Source organism: Phascolarctos cinereus, unplaced genomic scaffold, assembly GCF_003287225.1.
Source record: "Phascolarctos cinereus isolate Bilbo 61053 unplaced genomic scaffold, phaCin_HiC Scaffold_5;HRSCAF=322, whole genome shotgun sequence".
Taxonomy (NCBI): domain Eukaryota; kingdom Metazoa; phylum Chordata; class Mammalia; order Diprotodontia; family Phascolarctidae; genus Phascolarctos; species Phascolarctos cinereus.
The window spans coordinates 199,312,752-199,335,732 of NW_027555958.1; the positions used below are offsets into that span (position 1 = coordinate 199,312,752).

The 22,981-nt window shown below is 37.7% G+C and overlaps 1 protein-coding gene across 1 annotated transcript in view; it reads right to left on the minus strand.

Moving 5' to 3' along the window:
- Positions 1–22,553, minus strand: part of COL19A1 (collagen type XIX alpha 1 chain) — a 397,465-nt gene extending 374,912 nt beyond the window's left edge. Inside the window, exons 1-4 of the mRNA XM_021000213.2 lie at positions 22,432–22,553; positions 15,542–15,668; positions 1,738–1,812; positions 25–124 (exon numbers count right to left, since the gene is read on the minus strand). Coding sequence (XP_020855872.1) covers positions 25–124; positions 1,738–1,812; positions 15,542–15,632 — 266 coding nt within the window. The 5' untranslated portion in view covers positions 15,633–15,668; positions 22,432–22,553. The remainder of the gene's footprint in view (positions 1–24; positions 125–1,737; positions 1,813–15,541; positions 15,669–22,431) is intronic.
- Positions 22,554–22,981: the final 428 nt, after the last annotated feature.

Genomic DNA, 22,981 nt, shown 5'->3' on the forward strand with positions numbered 1-22,981 from the left:
TAGAAATATAACAGTTTTACTTACTGAGTATCTCTAATAAGAAGTGCATTTCCCAGTTTAAAACAAGTTTTTTCATCTCCACAGGACACTTTCCTCAGAGAAAAGCTATGTCCCAAATCAAAACCTGTAAAAAAAATGATGACTTGGTTCAGCCAGTAGGTAAACTTAAGAAAAATTGGCGAGACATTGACTTTTGGAAGGGTTATTGTTGTTCCTCTATATAGATTGATTGATGAGATTTTTCAAATGCTACTAATGTTGGTCAGCAGAATTTCCAGATTAAATTTTCTCAATATAGGGGACAAAAGGATGAAATTACTTCTCTGATGTTGCAGAATGATTCTGCCAAAGTGATTTTCCATAAGTGTAGATCCGATCACAACACTCCCCTACTCAATCAACTCCAGTGAATTCTTCTTTATTCTCTCCAGGATCAAATATAAACTCTTCTTTGACTTTTAAAGTCCTTTGCAACCTGGACTCCAACCTATCTTTCTTGTCTCATTTTTTTTTATTAGCCCTCTTCTTTCACTTCATAAGCGAGCCAAACTGGTTTTCTCTATTCCTCAAATTCCACATCCCACTGGTTGTCCCCCATGTCTGAAATTCTTTCTCTCTTCATATCCACTTCCTGGCTTCCCTGGTAAATCCCACCTTCTATGAGAAGCCTTTTCTGATGTCTCAATGCTTGTGCTTTCCTTTTGTTGATTATCTCCAATTTATCCTGTACATAGATTGTATGTAGTTGATTGCATGTTGTCTCCCTCATTAGACTGTAAGCTCCTTTTTCTTTCTTTTTGGTGAGGCAATCAGAGTTAAGTGACTTGCCCAGGGTTACATAGCTAGTAAGTGTCAAGCGTCTGAGGCTGGATTTGAACTCAGGTCCTCTTGACTCCAAGGCCAGAGCTCTATCCACTGCACCACCTAGCTGCCCCTATGAACTCTTTGAGGACAGGACCTGTTTTTCACCTTTCTTTGTATCCCCAATGCTTAGCCCCATGCTTGGCACATAATAAGTGCTGTATAAATGTTAGCTGCTATCAATATCATTATCATTATTATTATTATTATTATTATTATTATTATTATTATTATCTGACTTGCCCAGGGTTACACTGGCAATGTATATCAGGGACAAGAATTAGTAATAAGTTTAACTAGATTGCAGTTCTACAATGTGACAAAGAAATTATGAAAAATCTAGTTCCCTCTTTCTAAGGTAATGAAGAAAAAAACATTATTTCAAGGCCACTGAGACCATCATCCAAGGGAGCAATCCTGGTAGCTTAGCACAGAGTTTTAATAAATGTGTTTTCATTCACTCATTCAAAAATCATTTCTGAATCTCAAGATTTCAACCTTGTCCATTATCCCTTTCTTGGACGATTTTCTAGTGTTTCTTCTTTTTCTGTAAAAGTGAAAACACTTTCCAAAAATTCTATGCCAGGATCTTCAGCATTTGAACTTTCAAATAGCTCTACCTTGGCTCCAAGTTACAAAGAATATGGCAAATACCATTCCATAAAAGTCAATAAATGTGTCCTAAATACCCACTATGTGCACAGCATTTTGCTAGGTACTCAGCGGATTACAAAGAATAGAAAACACACTGTCCTTGATTAATGGCAAAGACTCACATAAATTAATACATTATATACCCAGAAAAAAAAGCTGCATAAGACATATTGTGTCAAATTCCATCCTTTTCATGGTTTTGGATGAAGTTATAATGCTCACCTGAAATAGAGAAGTTCTCTCTACTGATTTGTATAAATTGTTGTCCATCTGCTGTCAGTTCAGGACACAAATTTTCTATAAGAGAATACAGTGAGAATACATATTATGGTTCTCATTACAACACTGCAAATAAAAATTTAATCATTTTACATTAAAGCTTTCCAGTCATTCTTCTAATTATAATCTACAACTACAGTAAAAACATGTAAATAAGTTACTTGAATGCCACCTTTCCCTTGTATCCAAGAGGAATTAAATAAAAAGCATATCCTTTAAACTTGATTAAATTTTCTTATTCAAATTATGTTTTAACATGGTATTTTAAAAGAGAAAAGTTATACTTTCCAATTCACTATAAAAATAAGACATTTAATCATATATCCACTAGGAAAAATAATCTTGGTGATTGCTTTTTACTATTTACACCAAAAAGAGAATAAGTTAAAATACAACACCTTTCATTCTGTCACAAATTAGAGTGCCAAGTGACGTTAAGCGTTAGAATAAAAGGTAAGACAATCGTGAATTAAGGAAATGAAAACAGAAAGATCAAGGCCTTTTGCTGAAACAGCATACAGAGATACCAATGCTATATAGTAGATTTAAAACATGTACACACTCATACACACATGAAACATACACACACACACACACACACACACACACCCAATGAAATCAACCAGCAATTGAGTGTTTATTATGTGTGTTGAAATTTGGGACACTCAGAGTTGCATAAGGTAGACAGACCTCTAACCTCACAGAGTTTATATTCTATTTAAATATGTGACTGCCACAATCAATGTCAACTTGTAGGACATCAGACTAGAAGGACTATAAAGACCTTCTAGTCCATAAGGTCTGTGGATTCATTTGTTTTTTAAATTTTGACATTCCAAAATAATTGGTTTCCTTCGTAATCCATGTATTTATTTTATGCATTTAAAAAATTATTCTGACAAAGGATAAACAGGTTTCATCAGACTGCCAGAGAGTTCTACGACACAAAAAGTTAAGAATTTTTGATCTGGTTCAATCACCTAATTTTACAAATGGTAAAATTGAGGCCCAATACATACAATCAGGAGTACACTCAAGCCTGTTCTAACCTACTACATTTACACATCAGAAATAGTCGAATGATACAAACCCGAGCTTTAGTTTTTGTCTTGTTGATTGTCTAGACTTAACAAAATGATGGAGAATGTTAATAATGCAGATTAAACTCAAGTGTATTATGCCTACTTCTTTCGCCTCAGAGAGCTGATTGTTAAACACTTACCAGCACCCTCTTGGGTACAGTAACTTACTAAAGGTTAGGGAGGGACCAGCTGGCACATCAGCGCTTTATACTCAGATGTACTAATTCTAAACCCAATGTCCTTTCCACTATACAACTGCTATCATCAAATAACATTTATTAATCAATAATATACATAGTTTTATGCTACTTTTTCTATAGAGCAATTCAGGGGCTAATTGAATATTAATTTATCCCAACGGTGGAATCACATTAATAATAACACATTTTTATGGTGGTTCAAAGTTTGTAAAAGGCTTTTCTTACAATCCTATTAGATAAATAAAATTATCCTCAATTTACAGCTGAGGGAACAATGGCTGTTCTTGAAGGATTCTCCTCAGTCAGGAATGACCCTTCTTTCCTCAAACTTCAAGTAGAACTATGCCTGCACCTCTCTTATGCATTTATCATGTATTATTTCATATGCTAGAGATGCAAATATGTGTCACATTGCCTAATATACTGGAAATTCAAATTTTTGTTGTTGTTTAGTTGTCTCAGACTTTTCATGACTCCATTTGGGGTTTTCTTGGCAATGACACTGGAATGGTTTGCCATTTCCTTTTCCAGTTCATTTTACAGATGAGGAACTGAGACAAACAGGGTTAGGTGACTTGCCCAGGATCACACAGTAAGTATCTGAGGCTGGATTTGAACTTGGGTCTTCCTGACTCCAGGCCCTGTGCTCTATCCACTGTATCACCTAGCTGCCTGGAAACTCCAGTAGAGTTTCTTATTTATGTACTGCATATCACTTAGAACCTAGCACAATGTCTTACACAGTAGACTCTCGACAAAAGTACTCCTCATCATCCCACTCCTCCACACATCCAAATAGTGCAGCTTAATATTCCGACCAATCTCACAAATCCTGTTCTGAATCTACTTACCCTTAGCTGAATTGGAGGCCAACCAGTAGAACAACCTTACATTACCATTGGCCAAGTAGCATCCATCACATACTTCCTCCTAATCATTATCCTAATACCTACAGCAGGACTATTTGAAAACTACATACTGAAACCTAAATGAAGAGTCCAAGTAATTTAACAAAAATACTGGCCTTGTAAGCCAATAACGAAGGTAAACTCCTTCCTAGGACACACCAAGAAGAAGGCAATACACCTCACCATCAACACCCAAAGCTGGTATTCTCATTAAACTTAAAGTTTAATTAATTGAACTTTAACTAATTAATTAGTTTAAACTAATTAAACTTAAAGTTAAGTTGAACTGAATTCTTTACCAGTAGAGGGATGAGTTGGGTTGTTTGGTTTTTTTTGTGGGGGTGGATTCGGGGACTTTGAATAATAAAAAATTGAACAGAGTCCAATGTAATGGTAACATTTAGCAATTTTAGTTTACCTAGAAAAATCTAAAATGTTTGTTTCTTCCCCCTTGACTTGGAAGTGAGGTTTAAAAAGCAGTATCATTAAGTATTTTGTAAACAATGTTAAATTAAGTAATGTTAAAAATTAACTAAAACTCAATCCACTTTTAAGGGAGTAATGATAAGAATTTTTCATATATATATATATATATATATATATTATATAATAAAGGGACTATATTTCTGATGTATAAGTAGGTTTGGAGCAGCTAACATTTATTATATTTTAAAAGATCAACTACTAATATAAACCTTAGTTTTTTAAAAGTAAGCTCTACTCTTATTTTCCTTACAACTCTGCTAGTATTCAGCTAGGTCAGTTTTTAGTTCCTCACAGCATATGTGGGGGAAGTCCCTACACAAGCCTGTCAAAATCAGTTTGAAGACAGAAGCAAAATCCGGGACTTTCCACTCTGACTCTTTAGTAACAGGGAGAAGGTCTGGTCTAATGCCAAACTAGAAACCAAATATGTTTTAGTTAAATTCTTTGAAGGGATTATTAAATACAAGATGGTCTGAAAAATCTATATGTCACGCTAATATGGATAACATTCAGTGTCTATTTGGTAATATCCATGAACTTAGGTTGGGAAAACTTTAGTTTTAGTAAGCTTAGTAAGTTTTACCCATTCGGAAAAAAAATTCAGTAATCACAGTTAATCAATCATCACCAAGCATTTTTTAAGTATCTATTATGTTACTAGGTGCCTAGAAGTGTGCTAGGGGCTAGGGATACAAAGACAGAGATCAAAACATGTAATTTAGATTTACAAGCTAATTATTTTAGGTTGATAATAATATAACATTGTTTTATTGTACATGATTCTTAAATATCAATTGTAGCAACAGCAATGCAGCTCATACTGTGTAGATATTTTAATCCCTTTGAGTACTGGTAAAGAGAAGTGGCCTGGAATGATAGATAGAGGGTCAGCCTGGCCATATTGCAAGCCCTGCTTCCGATATGTCCTGACTGTGTTCTCCTACTCAAGTCACTTAACATTTTAAGGCCTTGGTAAACTCCCTAAGATTGTAAACTGCAGACAGATGGATGGAAGCATGGAAGAGAGTTTTGAAAGTGAAAGTTCCCTACCCAAATGAAATCATGGGTCTCTACCATCTCTCCTTTAAAAAAAAAAAAACCTGCATGTATGCATACACATATGTATACATATATGTATATACATATGTGTATATATATTTGTGCAGATGTATATACATATGTGTATACATCATGTATCTATATTGCGTGTGTTTGTATACACACATCTTTTGAAAACAAAGTAAAGAATGCATGAGGGTAGAAGAGGAGACAGTGCAGAGGTCCAAGCTTTTATAAGCTCTTCCTGTGAGAACATGTCAATAGAGCACAGTTTCATATTTAGGCAGTGGAGGCAGTTACCTGAGTGGTAAGAAAGACACAATCCCCAAAATATGCTTGCAATTCAGTTTCAATCTATGCTTGAAATTTTATTCTGTTCATTTCTTTGAAAATGCAAATAGTCATGAACTGATTCCTAAAGGGGAACTAATTGCTTCCCAAATCCACTTTTCTTTTGAATAAAAGGACTGAGATAAAATATCACCAGGGCCTCTTTAATAGGGGAGATACTGAAAAGATAAAAATATTCCAGAAGAGAAAACTGGGGCATTCAAGAGATATATGGTAGAATTTTAAAAGCATCCCCTCCTTAGGAGTCAGAGCAGAAGGGAATGTTTTCAGAAAAACTTGGGAAGATTTTGTGAATTGAAGGAAAGTGAAGTAAACAGAAATAGGAGAACAATTTATACTATAATAGCAATACTGTAAAGATAATCAACTCTGAAAGACTTAGGAATTCTGAGCCATGGTATATCTATACAACTTAATGACAAAACATGCTCTCTACCTCCAGATAGAGAGGTGATGGATTCAGATTGACATATTTTCTTTTTCCTTCTTTTCTTTTTGGATATGGTTAATTTGTGATTTTTTTTTGCTTGACCATACATACTGGTAATGGGTTTTATTTTTCTTGTCTTCTCAATGGTGGGGGAGGAGAAGTGAGAGGGCAATACTTTGCATTTGTAAATAAAAATAAAATTGAATCAAAATAAAAAAACCTAGAGCGTCTGGGTTTCAATTTATTTTCTGATGCTACCTACCTATGTGACTACAGGGAGAACACTTAATTTTCCTAGGACACATTTTCCTTTCTAGGAAACTAGAAGGTTGGACTAGACTGGCTTCTAAAGTACCTATGTACTCTAAATCTACTATGCTGTCAAACTTCATGGCCACATAAATAACATGCATATATTTTTATTATTTCTACATAAAGATCATTGTATTAGTAGGTGCTGGAGCTGACAGTGACCCTAAAAATCATTTAGGTAGCAACATGGTGCAGTAAATAGAGAGCTGGGCCCCAAGTCAGGAAGATCTGAATTTGGATCTTGCCTCAGATACTTATAAGCTTTGTGACTCTGGGCAAGTCACTTGCTTGTATCTGCCTCAGTTTCCTCAAATGTCATTTGGGAATAAACTAAATAAACTAAAATAATAATATAACAATAATAAACTAAAATAGGGAGGGAAATAAGTTCTGCCTCCCACAGTAGCGATGAAGATCAAATGAGATATTTGTAAAGCACCTGGCATATATTAGGCACTTAAACACTAGTTTCTTTCCTTTCTAGGCTAACACATTCATTTTAAAGATGACAAAAATGCGGCAGAAAGAGATTAGGCAATGTTCCGAGTCAGAGAGCTCTCTAACAGAGTAGTTCTTTAGTAAAGAAGAATTAATATATAATTCTGTTACGTAGTATTATAACACCATAATGCAAATCTTCTAACTCTCCGTCCAAGGAAGTTTCCACTACACCATGGTGACTCTGAGAACAATACGGCCTTCTTACTTTTAAAAGAGAAGATAACAAAGCATTTCTGCTTGAAAGAAAAAAAAATTTATCTGATGCTTCTTTTTCAAGAGCAAAAATAAATATCATCACCATCCCTGGCTTAAAAGATCATTTCTAATATTTAAGCTTAAACATTCTCCTATGTTGCTAGGAAGCTCTCATTGAAACAGGTTTCCCTCTCGAAATAACGTCCTTGTAATAATGCTCTTATTGTTTCCAAAGCCTTTAATTCTTACAAACCTTCAAGGCTAATTACACTTTTAAAAATTCGCAGTAGCCAATAAATGTTGCATTTTAGGATTTTCCTTCTTCTCCACTTGTCTTTACATCTTCTGGATAAATTCCTTCATAAACAATTCTGATCTCATTAACTCATAAACATTTACCAAGTTTCTACTATGGGCAAGGCTCCAGTCATAGGAGGTATAAAGACAAGAATGAGAGAGTAGAATTCCTGTCTTTAAGGAGTTTACATTCTATTGTAGAGAGACATTATGCACACAGAGAAACAAATACAAGGTAAACTAAGGTAGAGAGACCACTAGTAATTGGCCAGTTTAAGTTCCACAGAAAATATAACAGATAACAAAGGAAAAAGGAAGGGGAGAGAATAAGCATTTATATACTGCCTATTCCTATGTGTCAAGTACCGGGCTGAGTATATTTTACAAATATCTTATCTGAATCTCAGATTGAGAGACAAATAGAGGTTAAGTGACTTGCCCAGGATCAAACAGCTAGTAAGTGTCTGAGATCTGATTTGAACTCAGATCTTTTCGGAGTATAGGATCAGTGCTTAATCTATTGCACCCTGTGTCTTTAGAGCTAAGTACACTACTACCTTTCCCAGTCCTCCATCTTAGTGCCTTCACTCCATAGATCTTGTTTGTATATAGACTGTGAACTTCTTAAGATCAGGGACTGATGTTATTGCTGTTCTTATTGTTTTGTTTTTCTTTGAATCCTATAGGCTTAGCCCAATCCACCCGATGGTAGGTTATTAATAAATGTCCCTTAACTTGACTTGAACTCTGAAGAAAGATAAGGATCTTGATTGTCAGAAATGAGGAGGATGTGTATTTCCAAGTATGGAGAGTAGTACAGTTTTTGCAAATCCACGTAGGCCAAATATATCCTAATGGGAAATATTTCATTGAATTAAGGGCATCCCAGCTATTATCTCTTTTCTTCTCATTCTGACTTTTCCCAGAATCTTTTTTTTTGGGGGGGGAGGGCAAGGGACAGAAGGTGCAGATATAGGCAACTTTTTCCAAAGCTCCTTAGCTATTCAAGCACTATGTAACTGTATCTATATCTATGTCTATCTGTCTATATCATGTAACTATTTTTATCAATAGTATTATGACAATAGAAATATATACAGCAGATACATGATCCCTACATCTCCATTAGCAGGTTTTCTAGTTTGTCCTAATGGTAAATTTCCATTTTCCATCAGCTCACTTAATAGCAGTGCTGCTACTATAACACTTAACCTGAAGATTAGAGTAGAAAAGAACAGCAATTTGCTTCAGGCATGCAACTATTGCTTATTGTTTTGCATTCTTTTTCATAAGTGGATCAATATGAGAGCCTTCAGGTGTTTTATAGTAACAACAACAAAAATGTCAAAACAAAATTCCTAACAGAGGGAGGAAACAGCCTGTGGGTCTTTACAATGGTTACTAAAAGCCCCAAGCCTTAGGATATAACTACACTGGTTATTCATGTGAGAGAATACACATAGAATACTGTGGGCTAGGAGAAAGTAAAAATGGTATTTTTTAATTGAATATTGCAAACCAAATTAAAGAAACCATGTTTTACTAAAGTTAATCTTGTAATTTAGTAGAAATACATGTACAAAAAGTTGTTCGTTTAGATTAAGTTGTTAATAAAAAGTTGTTCGTTCCTTTTTGGGTTATAGTACTGCAGTAAGTTTTTTAGCAGTTCAAATTTTACATAGGCTCAAGTTTAATTCTAAATAAAAGAAATAAAAGAATCTAAACAAAAGAAAAACTTACTGCCACAATGATATTTATAGGATCTCAGGCATAGAGCTGGAAAGGATTTTAGAAGTCATCTGGTCCAACTAGGATAATGGAGACCCAGTGGGGTTAGTGAGTTGGCCAAGGCCACACGAGCAGTGTGTAGCTGAGCAGCTAGGTGGTGCAGTGGATAGAGCGCTAGGCCTGGAGTCAGGCAGACTCCTCTTCCTGAGTTCAAATTCTGCCTCACATAATTACTAGTTATGTGACCCTGGGCAAGTCACTTAACCCTATTTGCCTCAGTTTCCTCATCTGTAAAATGAGCTGGAGAAGGAAATGTCTAAACCACTCTAGTATCTTTGCCAAGAAAACCCCAAATGGGGTCACAAAGAGTTGGACACTACTGAAATGACTGAACAGAAAAAGTTGAGCAGAAATTTGAACCAAGGACCACAGACTTGAAATCCAACATTCTTTCCATTATCTTATGTGGCACTCTCAAGTACCTAGAGACTTAACCAGTTATCAATTAATCAACAGGTTTTTTTTTTTGGTTAGGCAATGGAGTTAAGTGACTTCCTCACAGTCACACAGCTAGTAAGTGTTACATGTCTGAGGTCGGATTTGAACTCAGGTCCTCCCTGTCTTCAAGGCCCGTTCTCTATCCACTGCACAACCTAGCTGCCCCAAACAAGTATTTTTAAATGCCTACTATATGCCAGGTACTATGCTATGATCTAGTGACATATAGACAAATATGAAACCACAGTCCTTTCCTGCCCACAAGGGGCTTAAGGAAAACAATACGAATACATACAAGTAACTAGAAAGCACACACAAAGAAAATACAAGGTAATTTTCAGAGGGAAGAAGTAGAAGCATCTAGGGGATCAGGAAAGGCTTCTTGTAGGAAGTAGCACTTGAGCTGAAATTTGAAGGGAGTTTGGGATCTTAGAGTCGGAAGTGAAGAGTAAAGACACTGTGCGGGGAACAGCTTAGGCAAAGGCAGGAGGAAGCAACCTGGCTTAGTGGACTGTGGGGGACATGAGGGGGAATAATCAGCCTGGAATCTGGAATCTGGAAAGATAGACTGGAATCAATTTGTAAAGTGCTTTAAATGACAAATGAGTTTCTATTTTATCCTGGGGACAATAGGAAGCCACTAGAGCATTTTTTTTTTTTTGCTTGGGAGAGTACATGAAGAGAACTGTGCTTTAGGAATATCACTGGCAGCTGAAAGAGGGATCGATTTGAAAGGGAAGGGGAAGGGACTTGAGTTTTACATTATTTCTGTCCCTTTTTTTTTTTTTGCTACACATTAGCACCCCTACCTATCAAGACAAGCTGAAGAGCAAATGAAACTCAAATTGTGGCTCCTTGTTAAAAAATCTGATATATTGAAATTTGGGGAAATAGATTGAATCTTTTTTACTAAATTGGATTTGGGCGATTATCTCTGGACTTAGTTTATCCATTCAGTTCTCTCTACCCTAACCTCGTGACAGCTAGGTGGTGCAGGGGGTAAGAACTTTGTTCCTCGAGTCAGGAAGACCTGAGTTCAAATTCAGCCTCAGATACTTACTAACTTTGTGATTCTACACAAGTTACTTCACCTTTATCTGGTTCAGTTCCCTCGATTGTAAAATAGGAATGATAATAACACTTAGGGACAGCTAGGTAGTGAAGTGGATAGAGTGCCAAGCCTAAAGTTAGGAAGACTCATCTTCCTGAGTTCAAATCTGGCCTCAGACACTTAGTAGCTGTGTGACCATGGGGAGGTCGCTTAATCCTGTTTGCCTCAGTCTCTCATCTATAAAATGAGCTAGAGAAGGAAATAGCAAACCACTCCAGTATCTTTGCCAAGAAAACCCCAAATGGGTTCACAAAGAATCAGACGTGGCTGAAATAACTGAACAACAACTACAAATAACACTTATCTCCCAGAGTTGTTGTGAGAATCAAATGAGAAAATATTTGCAAAGTGCTTTAGCACAGTGCCTGGTACAAATAGGTCCTTAATAAATGCATGTTTCTTTCCCCATGCCCTTTTTCCCTATACCCCTTTGCCAAGATAAGTGAAAATTGATAATACGTCTTAACTTTTTATTTTGTGAAGCATAGGGCAAATGGAAGTCCATCCATGGTCTTCCAGTTTACAAGTGTTCCTTATCTGACCAATGCAAAGCAACACCGTGGATGATTTCTGTATCACAATTAGGACAATCAAAAAACCTAGGTGAGGAGAATCCACAACATAGTCAAGATTTAAAAATCTGACTAATTCATTTCTCCCTATTAATCTGAAGCCTCCCTCAAAGTAAGAAAGTCCTCTGAAAAGAAACCAGTAAGCATATCATGCAGATAAAGAAAAGCAATTAGAAGGCACAACCTATCCTACATATATTTAGGTTTAACAGAACACTGTTGACAACTTCACAAGCTCCAGAGCTGAAACCCGATCCTCTGCCTTAGATTTGTTATATTTTATTTTTAGAAGTAGTTACTTCCCTCCGGTAAATGGTTAGGGAGTGCACCACCAGGTCTGCACAAGACAAAACTAAAAACAGAACCTGGTGAACTAAGACGATCTTAACACGTAGAAAAGGGGTCCAAATCTGGCCCTGCACAGCCTGGCAGTCTCTTTGACAATCAAAACAGGAACACTAAGCTGACATTTTGCCAATTAACACAAAGTGAACTGTACTTGAATTATTTCCTAGGCATGTTCAGGATATGAGCCTTCCCAAGTGCCTCTTCTCTTACTCCATAATTATAATCAACCACAAAAGCAATTTCCCCTATAGCTTGTTTTATTAATTCTCTTTATTGTATCATATAATATAAATGTTTCTCATTGAAATTCAGACTAATTTTGAATTTTCTCCACTGGGAAAAACCTTTTCAAGAAAGAGCAGTAAAGTGTTTTAAGGATCATAGAACTGGAAGGAACTTTAGAGATCATCTAGTCCAAATCCTTCATTAGTATGCTACATAGACAGATGTATCTATATCTATGTGGACAGATATTTCTGAATATATCCCCCCCCACCCAACAAACTATCCTTTGTAACAAAAATAAAATAAAATAACAGAGTTGGGAGTGGGAAGGGTTAGAAATAATTTAGCAAAACTAACTGATAAATCAACCAAGCCTAATAGTACATATAATCCAACCTATTATTTTTTTTCCACATGAGGAAACTGAGGGCTAGAAAGGTTAACTGACTTGCTTGAGGTCACAGAGGTAGTAAATATTGAAGCTGAAAAGTTAGTTCCAAGTACAACGTACCTTGGATTTGATGGCATAACACAAACTGTAGGAGTAAGAAGTCTAAAATTGGTGACTGTCCCTGACAAGATGGACTACAGAATATAAAAAAGAGGGAAGGTAATCAGGAGGAAGAAAACAACAGTTATTTGTACTACATGCCCTGCAATTTGTCACTATTGTTGAAGACTCACTTATTAATACCAATGTCATCATCTGAACTGTTTATTTCCATACCCATGCCCAGGACGATGTTCTACAAAGCCTTCTCTGATGTATTTTAAAAAGTCTCCTGTTCTCTAGCTAAATTCCAAATCTTTACCCACTAATACAAAACCAAACTCCCCTTAGCCAATTTTAGCAATTAGCACTACTATCAGTTCTTATACAGAAATTCTGGAGAACAAAAACATGTTATCAGAGCCAACTTTACCACTGTCACAAACTCTCTTGTAATAAGTTACTATGGCTTTTTTTCTTTCTATGGAAAAACATCACTTTTCCCTCCTTTCCTCTCTCCCACAGAAGAAGTAGGAGATACACACAAAGGCATTTGTAAAGTAAATAATTTAATTTTCAAACTCACTGTACCTCTCTGGGCCTCAGTTTCCTTATCTGTAAAAAGAGGGTACTAGCTCATCTTCTCTATCATAAAATTCCTGAATGAAATCTTTATTCTTGTTTTTATTTCCCATTACATTCACTCCCACCATAATGTTCCTCCATTCTTTCAGTCTGCTTATCCCCCACCATGCTCTTCCACATTGCCCTCTGTGTGATACCTATTTTAGCTCTTCAGAGGCAATGGTCTTCCATGTATCATTAACATATAGCAACACTAGTACTATGTTAGTATTGAAAAGATGGGCCTTTGTTTTCGAGAGAAACTTAGGGTCAATAAAAGAGGTTTGTAATTTCCTAAAAGCTCTTCTGCAACACCAACATGTCGGCCAGTTCTATTGTCTTTTCTAGATATTAGACATACTATTGGACAAGCTCTGTGGGTTTTCATCCCAATGCATGTTGCAATCTAGATAGTAGATATTGTCCAACCTCTTGAGCTCTCTTGTGTGGATAAAGAAGCCAAAGTCCTTGGAGGAAAAGATTTTGTATATCCATATATATATATATATATATATGTGTGTGTGTGTGTGTGTGTGTGTGTGTGTGTGTGTGTGTGTGTATGTGTGTTTTCTCCCCCATTGGAATATAAGTTCCTTGAAAACAGGGACTGTTGTTAGTTTTGTCTTTGCATCCTCAATGTCTAGAATATAGGTGATTAACAAATGCTTGATTAATTGATTATACTCTATTAATTCAGAATTTGTGACAATTCAGAGAAAAGTTGAGCTGTTTTTCACATTGTGCATATTTTTGCATGCTAAAATTATCAAATAACAGTGTACAAAAACACCACTGGGGACGTAAATGTTTTAAATGCTTTAGAGGCACTTTTTAAAACTATGAAACCACAAACTTCTGTTACTTGCAGCTTATTTTTAAAAAGTATGTATTAACTTTAACAAGGTATAAAACAAATGACCCCTGTTTGTTTTTATTCTTATTTTGAAATTCTTTTCTGTGTTTTAATCCAGGTAATTTTGCGGCTGCTATTATTCTTATTTACTTAGCTATAATCAGTTTATATGTTCTTTTGTTTCTGCTTCCTTCATTTGGTATCATTTCACATGTCTTCACATATTTCTTTGTGTTTTTCATGAAATAGAATAATATTATATTAAATCCACACATCACAATTTGTTAGCCATCCTCCCAATCACTGGACATATGGAATATGCTTCTAGATTCTTGCTGAGACAAATAACAATTTTTTGAAAGCACTTATTTCCATTCAGACATAACTGACACTCCTCCAAACTGTTCATATTCCTTCAGTATAGGAAGACTTCTAGGGACCTTTAACTAGTTAAAACCAAACCTAGTTTGAATTGCCATAAATACTTACAAGTATTTAAATTGCATTCCTTTTGAAATATTCTAAGCTATTTTATTTTACACTAATTAAGACCAAACACTTCCTCAATTAGCCCTAATTATTGAGGATTTATTGTATTTATAGATTAAATTAAAAAGATGGCACTTTGCTTGGCACATAGTAACTGCTTTCCTTTTTTAGACCAAATCCTACCTTCTACAGAAGGCCTTTCCAGGTCCCTATCAATGCTTATACTTTAACTCAGAGATTACCTCTAATTTACCATGCAACTATCTCATATGTACAAAGTTATTCGAATATTACCTCTTCCTGATATCCCCATTAGAATGTGAGGTCCTTGAGGATAGGGATTATCTATTTGCCTCTCTTTAAATCCCCAGTGCAGTGCCTGGCATTTAGTAAGCCGTTAACAAATGCTTGTTGATTGAGTGAACCTGTGACTTCTGCCCAGATCAACACCTTCTCTACATTTTATAGTCTTAGAGAGCTGCCTGGTGACCAAGAAGTTAAGTGATTTGGTCAGGGACACAAACAAGACATGAACCAAGGTCCTCAAAGGATCCACTGTGCCATGCCACCTCTCATCTTCACTTAACCAGTATTTCTTTAATTGAACTGAGTTGCTATTGCTATGGAGGAAAAGAGTTATGCAATATTTCACATATTTGAAAACTGTAAGAATCTCTAAGAAGGAAAGAGAAGGCTATTTTAGCCTGTTACTAAGTAATATAAGAACAAGAGAATGAAAATTAAATTAGACCAAATGTTATGGAAAACCTCCCAGAATCCTTCAAAGATACATGATGGAAGTTCTATCCCCTAAAGGTTAACGGGACAAAGATATGACTAAATGTGTTATAAGCAATTCCACCCCAGGAGGCAGTTGGACAGGATGGGCTCTTCAACCTTTATCATATCTATTTCTTGTGACTGAGTGATTCACAGGACAAGGATATGACCAACTTTTGGTTACTTGCCAAAAAGCTGGCCTGACTACCTGACTTGGCTGTGACTGTCATGGGAGTGGAGGCAGGAAGTAGCAAGAGAGCCATCCAAAGCCAAAGTATCCAACAGCCAATGTCCTTCATGGCCCCTGGAATTCAGGTGAACCAGTGGCCACAAACCTGCAAAAGAGAAAGTTTTCAGATTGAGGCTAATTTTACCAAACTCCCTTTATTTCCCTCTTCACAAATAAAAATACCACAAAAAAGCAAAAAACATGTGCATCTTATGTAATGTGAATGTCTTAGTTCACATTAAAATGTTCTGAGAAAGTTTACAGTTTAGTTTCAGATGTGTGACCAATGAGAAGCAGGGTGGCTTAGCTGTTAGAGAACAGCCTCAGAGCTAGGAAAACCTTGGTCCCAGTACAATTTCTCACACTAACTGGTTGGGTGACCTTGAGCTAGTCACTTGCCATTGCAGTGTGTCAGGCAATTCTTTGAAATTCTGAATGGAGGAGCAACTTGGACCAAGGGCTGATAAATCCCATCTACCACCTGTTTTTTTTTTGGCACGGCCAGTGAGCAAATGATTTTTACATTTTAAAATGCAATGAAACTTTATTTACAAATGTAAAAAAAACCCATTCTTAAGTCTAGGGCTGTAGAAAAGCAGACAGGTGGCAGGCCTGAGGGCAGTGTGCCAATCCCTGAATTAGACAAATTGAATTGAGAAAACCAGAAGAAAAGTTTTAATTGCCAAGGACAAATGAAGAAGAGTGTTATGCAAGATGTGGGGGCTTTAAAAAAATCATTAGAAAAAACTTCAGTCACCATCTCCTCTGGTACCCTAAGTACAGATGTAAGCAACAGTCAGTAGAAATATAGTTACTATTTTTTTTTCTGTTTTATCAGCTACTAAGGCCAGTCTTTGGCAGAACTGTGAAAATGGTAACATCTATACCTCTCTACTTAGCTCCTCTTTTCAGCTCTTTCAACCTGGGGGCTCAATGTTCTAAGAAATGATGCCTACTTTCTAGTAATTTGAAATTTCACTGGGGATAAAAAACATAAACATGTGAACAATTTAATGCCAAAGCAAGACATGCTTCATAATGTCACTCTTGTACCACCACCTCCTCCCCTCAAAATATTATTCTTTTGGTTTTCATTCCTTCAGGACCCTGTTTACTGTTAGGTCACAAAAGATGGTGAAGAGTTAGTCAGATAAATTAATCTTTTTAATGAGTTAGCTCACTAATATGTATGGTATGGGAAAAAAGGCCACAGGTCTTGGATTCAGACCAGAGTTCAAATCTCAGCTCTGCCACTTACCTAGCTTTGTCAAGTTACTTAACCTTTTTAAGGTGCATCTTCCTCATCTGTAAAATCAGGCTAATAACAGGTACCTCCAGGGCCTTAAGTCAATAGAATGAGTTCTCTGGGAATTTTATGAAATGAAACAAGACCAGTATGGGGGTGCGATAGGAATAGATTGAGGGGCACAACAAATAGAGTTAACAAATAAAATATATATTTCCTGAAATAAACCAAAATGAGTGAAAATAAAAATGCCAGATAAGTGTAGTTTTGTGTTTTCATTTTTACACTTCAAGGCTGGCATGAGTTCTGTATTTAACTTTAGGGAATGTGAGTGAAATGATTCACTCCACAAAAAAGCAGTCACTAGAAGATCTGTCTGACCAATCAGCTTCATCCTTTCTGAGTGTCAGTATGGTATAATTAATACAGCACTTGACTGCACATCAGAAAGACCTAGGTTCAAATCTGCCTTAGACACATAAGATTATAGATGTAGCATTGAAAGAGATCTTAGAGATCAAATACAACCCTCTCATTTTACAGATGAAGGAACTGAGCCCAGGGAAATTAAGTGACTTGCCCAGGGTCACATAGCTGGGAAGTGTGAGAGGCAGGATTCAAACTCACATCTTCCTGTCTCCAGGTCTAGTTCTCTATCCATTATATCATGCTTTCTCAAACAGGAGTCAGACACTTGGTATTTTCTTTTTACATAGTCCAATTTCAAAGGACTACAAGGACTAGCACAGACTTGGAAATTTCAGAGCAGAATCATAGGCTAAAAGATCATCTAGTCTGCCCCCTTCATTTTGCAGATAACAAATCAGACTCAGGCAAATTAAATGATTTGCCCATTCAGCAGAATTTGAGCCTAGGTCTTCTGACTCCAAGGCCAACACTCTTTCCATCCTACCATACTTACTAGCTAGGTGACCTTGGGCAAATCACTTCACAGTTTGCCTCAGTTTCCCCAAATGTAAGATGAGGATAATAATAGCACCTACTTACTCCCAGGATTGTTGTCTGAAGATCAAATGAGAAAATGATTATAGAGTGCTTACTTAGCACAGTGCCTGCTACACAGTAGGTACTATGTAAACTCCACCTGTTATTATTGTTATCATCTTATTTATTAATTGTATGACCCTGGGCAAGTCACTTTACCTCTAAGGCCCTCCTTTTTTCTCCTCTCTAAAATGAGGGGCTTAGACTCCATGATCTCTAATGTCCATTCCAGCTCTGGATCTACAATCTTATGAACCTTTCCCTACCTCTGACCCTGCTGCAAGTGACTAAAATTTCCATCATTAAGTTAACTCTTCAAGGGTTTTCTGGAGACAGATTTGAGCTATTATTATTTTGTTTCAGAGAGGTACTAATAACATAACACTTTGCAAAGTCCTCTGTAAATGTAACTTTGTAATAAATTTAAAAGCGCATGTGTTATAGTGAAGATTCAAGGCCACTAGTGCATAGAAACACTCCCCATGTCACTGGTTTTCAGATCTTGCCTCATAAGTACCAATGCCTTGTCCCAGCTGTGCTTTAATGACTAAAACAACATGTTCAATAGCCTTGTTTCTACCACTCCAACACATCATATGAAAAGCAGCAAGAATCACATAATCCATTACTCTGTTCCAAAATCTACAGTTATACCTCCCATATTACAGCTAAACTGTTTTTGCTTGAAGATCCTCTACCTTTGCCTCTTCCTCTGCCTCTTTCCCCTCCCCCACCAACCTCACTATCTAACTACCCTCATCTCCTGTTACATTCCAGCTGGGATTCTCTGTTTCAGCCAGGCACATGACTTGCTCACCCTCAACTCTAAGCCTTGACACATGCCATTCCCCTTGCCCGGAATGCCCTCCCTGCTCTATTTGGGCAAACCATGCTATTCCCTGACTGTAATATTTTGTTCAATATTCTCTTCCCCTATGAAGCCTTTCCTGACTAAATTCATCCAGATCCATTCATTTCCATCATTTCTACTTTATATAATGATATTGGAGGAATGAGGAAAGGCTTTAGATAGAAAGTAGTGCTGAACTGAGTCCTGAAGGAAGTAGAGGATTCTAAGAAGGAAAAGGAAAGAGGGACTATGTCCAGGGGAAAAGGCACAGAATTGGAAGATGAATTGCTGTGTGTGAGAAACAGTAAGAAGGTGAGTTTTTAAAATCATAGCAAGAGAGATTTAGGTATGACAGAAGAAAAGCTTGCTCACCAAAAAGGTGATTTTAAAATTAAATAATATGGTAGATGTTAACTTCTCTTACTAGAAAGTTTTAAGAATAGGATAGGCATCCATGTGTGTTGGGCAGTTTACTTGTCATCATACTTGTAGGAGTCAGTAATTCGGATACAGAAAGTCACAATAGGGATAATGATTTTTAATCACCTTTCATCTTTCTTTTTGTTATCTGAATGGCATTTTCATATTGAGGTTCAGAATGAACTAACTACTTCCTGTGACCTCTCTTGCCTCTTCTGGGGGAAAAAAGTAAATACCACACCCTTAAATTCCTCAAAGTTTTTAGCAATAGGACTGGACATGCTTTATGTAGGAAATCATCACTTTAGTGTTCATCCCCTTTCTGTCCCAGGCAATTGACTCCCTACTTCCACACCACCTTCCTCTTCTGCTACTTGGAAGGCTATTCACACTGACCAACTTTCTTCTCCTCAGAGAGGTGGTTTTTATCGGGATGCTTTTCAGGACCACATTCACATCCACAGTTCCAAACCAACATCTTCACAGGTAATTCCCAATAGTCTACAAACTAAGAAAATCCTAGACAAATCTAGAAAATCTAGACAAATTATTCTAAAAGTTGATCCCTAAAGTCACTGCTCCCGGAGCAAGAAAGTAACCTTAGACCCCATCTAGTCCAACTTTCTCCAAACCAAAATCCAAGGAGGTTGTGTCTTCCCCAAGATCAAATAGTACAATAGATCAAGAGAGATTTGTTCTTTCTGCTGCAATACCTTGCCTCCACAGGCCTCATTTAAGAAAATGCTGTTGTGTAAAGGACCAACAAGTCAATTCAATAAGCACTTACTAAATGCCTACTGTGTACCAAGCACTGTGGTAGTCAGTGTGATAAAAATACAAAAACTAAATAGCCACTGCTCTCAATGAGCTTCCATTTTACTGGGGGAGACAATACACATATCTAAAATTAAATACCGTGGAGTGGCCTGGAGAAATCACTAGCAAGTTGGGGTGAGGAGGGATCAGCATAGGTTTCATTTAGGTAAGGAGTTCTTAAAGGTTGTGTGTGTGTGTGTGTGTGTGTGTGTGTGTGTGTGTGTGTGTGTGAGAGAGAGAGAGAGAGAGAGAGAGAGAGAGAAAGAGAGATTGACCCCTGTGACAGTCTGATGAAACCTATGAAACTTCTGGTAGTGTGTTTAAATGTATAAAATGTATAAAACACAGGATCACAAAGGAAACCAATTGTATTGAAATAGAGATGTAATTTTTCCCCATCCAAATTCACAGACTCCCCCTTCCTTCCTGCCAAGTTTCCAGGGACACCAAGTTAAGAATCCTTACTTTAGAAACTGGCACTTGAACTGCACTCCCCAAGAAACGTGAACAGATCTTGTTTTAGTTTAAAAATCACAGCATTGGTCGTAAGATCATAGCTTTAGAACCAGAATGGCCTCAGAGGTCATTTAGTCCAGTTCTCTATTTTACAAAGTAGAAAACTGAAGCTCAAAGATTTTGAATGAATTGCTAACATTTGAACCCATGTCTTCTTACTTCAAATTCAGCACTTTCCAGTATACATTGTCGACTCCTGAGCTAGGGACAAAGTGAAAGTTCTGGCTACCTATTTCTTCTGATAGCTTTAACTGTGCACACCTTGCGCACAATGCCACTTCTGGGCTGGTACAAAGTGATTCCGGGAACCCTTTCTATTCTCATCTCCTTTTACTTCCTAATTCCTCTTGACCTCCCAAAACCAGGATAATAAATTATCATTCATATTTACACAGAGCTTTCAGGTTTATAGAAGCACTTTCCCCACAGTAACTGTAAACAATATTATGGGCAAAGAAGTGTGGTCAGAGTTGAAAAGGAAGGCGAGGGGACAATTTCAGTCATTTCTGCCCAACCCTAAACCTCAACCTCTCATTTTGGATATTCCTAATTTTTTCTTTCAAATTGTTGTCTCATAACCTGATACCAAGCCCCTCTTAGTCTCTCCAATATTCTCTAATTCAATATAACTAACATGTATTAGGCGCCCACGATTGCAGAGTTCCTGATACTCTCCCACCCACTACCTCTCTCCCCTAGCTTGTCTCCCAAACTAGTTCCAGCTTCTCTGGGTACTGTTAGCTGTATGCACCTCACTCACACTAGTTACTCAATTCTATCATCGTCTCTTTCTTCGTTTTGGTCCTAACCTAGCCTGTCCCCAGCTCTTCTCCATGCACCCTCCTCCCCTGCTTCCGCCCTCCCGGGTCCCGCTAGGTCTCTGGTTCAGTTGCTGGCACGCTCCTTTGGCTGCTGACTTCCTCGCCGCCCCACTTGGGAATAGTGCTCTTGGCACCAGGCCAGTAAACTTCTGCGGGACCCTGCAGCGCCCTAGCTAGGCTGCGCCCGAGCCTCGAGACTGCGCGCTGAGGGCGGCGAGAACACTCCCGCGGCGCCTGAGACCACACGAACAGAGGCGGGCGTTCGTGCAGCGGCGCCGGTTAGGGCCGCGGAAGGCATTCATGCAGCGGCGACCGCGGCCAGCAGCATTCTAGCGGCGGTGACCTGGGCTTTCGGACGGCGGCCACGGATGCAACTGGAGGATTCGGGAGGTGGCCGCTAGCCTGGAGAGTAGCAGCCGCGTGCTGCATGGTAATTAAGAAGGGGGGGATCTGGGGCACTCCTGCAGAAACAGTGCCCGGGCCGCTGCAGCTAAAGCTGCTTCCCTCCTCCCCTCTCCTACCTCCCGTAGTGTCACCTAGGCCATGACACAGGAGCAGATTCCAGAATGTCCCGGTAGGTAGTGCCACCCTAAGCAGGAACTGAAGATCAGGAACCTCTCGTTTCACCAATTTATACTTATGTTCTCAATGTCTAACATATTAACACATCTTAAATTAAGTTACTGGACCTAGGCCACCAGAATATCTACATTAATATCTAACAGCATTGCCTATTCTGGATTTATATTCTTATAGCAAGGGCATCGTCACTATGAAGAGAATCATTAGGATATTCTTTACGACAATGCACTGCTAGTGTCTACACACAGCAGCACATACTTAACTGCCCTGCCTGTATTCAGACATACCTATCTACAGCCAAGCTATAATATGGACAAACCTGCGTTACAGATATACTGCCCAGTATGTAGCACACCAAACTGACATGGCCATGTTATAATGTTAAATTTGTATGGAATCTATAATGAAAGGTACATACGTGTCTATGTAGTCTCACTTGAGTATGTTCTATATACTTGTCCATAGTGTACTATGTAAATGACTTACTGAGCATAGCTAAAACACTGAGAAGTAGATAAACACGAATGACCATTTACGTGGACAGATTACATGCATAGAATGTATGTGTGTATGCCAGGGAAAGCAGAGCCAGTTACAGATTTGAACAGCTTACCTTCAGTTTTTGTATAAGTCCCTCAGAAGCACAGTAGAGGTCCGTACAAGGCTGCTGTAACTGCTGAGGAGTTGCTTGAGTGAGTCTCCCTATGAGTGGGAAAGGGGATGCATCTCTGTCCTTATTAGTCTCACACAGTGTGACCCTCCCACTCAGCAAGAACTGAAAACACTGCAAGACGGGACACCAACAAGAAATGCACAGGTCTTTTCTAATCACCATAAGGTTTATCCCAGAAAACGATGTGATGTGGTATGTTTTGCAAGCTGTTTCATAGATAATAAAATGGACTATTTGATTTTCAGGTTTGGGGAGTAGCTGACTTCTGGTTTTGAAGTAGTAAATAGAAAGTATTGTGTATAGCAGGTACCCACAGGTGGAGAATGGGATCTTAACAGCTGATCAATAAGAACATCATCTCCCCACCCCCAGTTTTCTATTACAAGTTTTTTTTTTGGGGGGGGGAGCTAAAGCATGATCATTTTTTTAAATAATGTTAAGATACAGTGTATTTCAAGTAACACTTTCACTGTTTCTAAGGCCATATCAT